General features: G+C 39.3%; 1 protein-coding gene across 6 annotated transcripts in view; it reads left to right on the plus strand.

The window, feature by feature from the left end:
• LOC108234602 (transforming acidic coiled-coil-containing protein 1) overlaps positions 1-2710 on the plus strand; it is a 21132-nt gene that overhangs the window by 13561 nt on the left and 4861 nt on the right. For 5 of the 6 annotated variants that reach the window (XM_025005432.2, XM_025005433.2, XM_037975040.1 and 2 more), the window contains 4 exons: positions 559-594; positions 962-1016; positions 1133-1214; positions 2378-2430. In XM_025005432.2, coding sequence (XP_024861200.1) covers positions 559-594; positions 962-1016; positions 1133-1214; positions 2378-2430 — 226 coding nt within the window. The remainder of the gene's footprint in view (positions 1-558; positions 595-961; positions 1017-1132; positions 1215-2377; positions 2431-2710) is intronic. The other variant, XM_017413925.3, reaches the window with a different exon arrangement.

The raw sequence follows: 2710 nt of genomic DNA on the forward strand, positions 1-2710 counted from the left end.
CATGATGAGAGGAATAAACACAGTTAAGGACTTGTTGGTAAATTATTTTTGTCCCATGTTTTAGAGGGGGAACCGATTATTTCAGACGGCTGAAAAGCAGCAAGTGTCTGAAAAACATTACAACTTACATACAAAAACTTACAAAAGCACAAAAAAATACTTCAAAAATGCTCAACAGAAATAAATTTCACTTGTGTGATTTTTTTATGTACAGATATGCATCTTTTAATGGTTTAAAATTAAAAAAGAAGAAAAATCTCGTTATTTCCATGCAGTGTCCAGAAAGAGGTGTTGTTCAGCTTGTAGGGCACCACAACTGCTTCCACCCACCTCCATCATCATCATCATCATATGAAATAACTTTTTGTCACAACAAAAAATAGTGGCAGGTAAAATATTTGAGTGGCTGGTGGACAAAATTTTTAATTTCCACCCCTGCATATAGTAACCTTGCCCTCACCTTATGTTTACCTTAACCTCTGTCACACTCTGTGACCTTTCCTTCATCGTCTTCTCTCAACATGTCATTCTGTTTCCCTTCTCCCTGTGTGGCATCAGGACTGCTGAGCAGGTCCATTTCCTCTGTGTTTTGTTGTAAGTACGGCGTAACTGTGTGCTTTGCAACTGCAGCTCCGCTTTTAAGCACGTTCGGCTCACACAAAGTTGGTTTCAGTCTGAAGGTGAAGATGGGGGAGAAAAAGGTGTGAGGAATATATTTGTAAAGTAAAGGACAAAGAATGTTTGTGTAAACCACATAATCCTCCCCAAAGCTCTGTGCAAATTTGACAAACACTTTCGCTAATCTGCTTTCTCTTCTGCACAATTTAGCACAGCACAGTTGAGCTCAGCACACACTAAGCAAATGTGGTTTTGGCTGTCAGGCTTCTTAAAATCTTCTTTTTTCTTCTTATTGAAACGGTTTACATGTCCCCTCACAGAGCTGCTGATGTTGTCTCCTCAGGAACTCCTGTAAAGTGAAGCAAAACCAGCAGATGCAGAAGGACTTAAGCAAGCAGGTAAGCTCGTTGTTTCTGCTCTCCAGTGTTTGTATAATATCTGACTCATGGGAGAGCATTCGTCCTGTTTAACTACAAACAACCCGGAGAGGTGATAAAGTTTGCTGTCGTTCAAGGATGACCACCACGGAGGCCACGCTACAGATGAGGAGAAGCTAGCGAGCAGTGCTGGGGGCAAATCGGACAAGTCCCAAAATGGTGAGTACAGGAAAAATATCTTAAAATGAATGACGTTTAGTAATAGTAAAGTCACAATTCATACTCTTAGAACACAGAGATTAGAAAAATACTAGTTTAGGCAGCATCCATTAGCTTTCCTGTGAGCAAACAATAGCAATGATCAATCAATACTGGACAGCATCAAGGTCAAACGCACACACACACAGGGCGTTAATTGTTACCTGTGTGAAGTGTTCAGCACAGAGAAAGGCCTGTTTAAATCAGCTGTTTGATTCAGGAAGTTCTTTTATCAACATTTAAAACTGAAAATGAATTGAGGTTTCAATTTGGCTGTTTGTTTGTTTTTTTTATCTCAGCTGTAGTTCAGTTTAGACCCAAAAGTTATTTTTCTTCAAATAGGTTGTTTATATAGATTAGCATGTGTGGAAAGGTTTTTTTTTGTGTGTGTATTTAATCTATTTATACAGAACAATTCAACAGCAGTTAAACAATTCAATAACAAATGTCATGCCATGGAGCTACGCAGAGACTACGGTTCTGTGTTCTGGTTTCAGCTGTAGATTGTTGTGGTTTTGGATGCTGGAGGTGGAGGTGGGGGGAGAGACACAGGATGTCAGGGGTCCTATTGTTCGATGAGGCAGATTACAATCTGAGGAGACCGATTGAAGCAGGAACATCCGAGTTCCTCGAGCTGTTTTTGATTGTTGGAGCACAGTGTTTTTCTAGGCGAGGATGCTGCTCCGAGGAAGTGGAGAGTTTGGGTCGAAGTCACAATGTATGATTGTTATTCCACTCTTCTGTAACCTGTGGATTTATTGCTCCCAAGTTTGTGATTTGGTTAAATTGAATGACTGATTTATGTGGGTTTAAAGTATCTTTGATTTCTCTGACTTGTTGAAATCTGAAGTTGTTAGATAAATTCAGGTGTGCCAGGGTCATGTCAAACCTTCCAGCACAAGATTCTGTCTTTATGACAAGTTTTAAAGATTAAATAAACAATATAGTTAATGTAAAGGCTGCAGCCTTGTAGTGTTTTGTAGTTATTCAGGTGAAACATTGGCACTTATATTTGAAAGTCATGTTGCTTCCGCTCTGGCAACATCATTACCTTTTGTTTACTGCCACCTACTGGTCGTATTATTCTGAATTGTGACCCAAAGTTGTTGTTTTTTTTTCTCCAGTTCAAGAAGGCAAATTGACATCCAAACCAGAGGAATCAGACTGCTGCTCCGTGGTGAGACGCTATCAGATTTTAATTGATGAGAATATGCTGTTTTGTTCCATAGTGGGGAAATTTACATTGCAGCAGCAACAGAAAGAAACCAAATGCACTGAAGCAAAATCTGCCTTACGAATGCTTTTTACCTTTATTCAAAAAAAGTTAAAAAACAAAAACAACTGGACTTCTATTCTGTAGCTGAAGACGTTTCGCTTCTCATCCGAGGAGCTTTCTCAATTCAGAAATAGAGAGTGTGGAGTTGAGCTTTTAAAGCTGAGATGTGATGTAAGCTGGA

This window comes from Kryptolebias marmoratus, linkage group LG1 (genome assembly GCF_001649575.2).
Source record: "Kryptolebias marmoratus isolate JLee-2015 linkage group LG1, ASM164957v2, whole genome shotgun sequence".
Taxonomy (NCBI): Eukaryota; Metazoa; Chordata; class Actinopteri; order Cyprinodontiformes; family Rivulidae; genus Kryptolebias; species Kryptolebias marmoratus.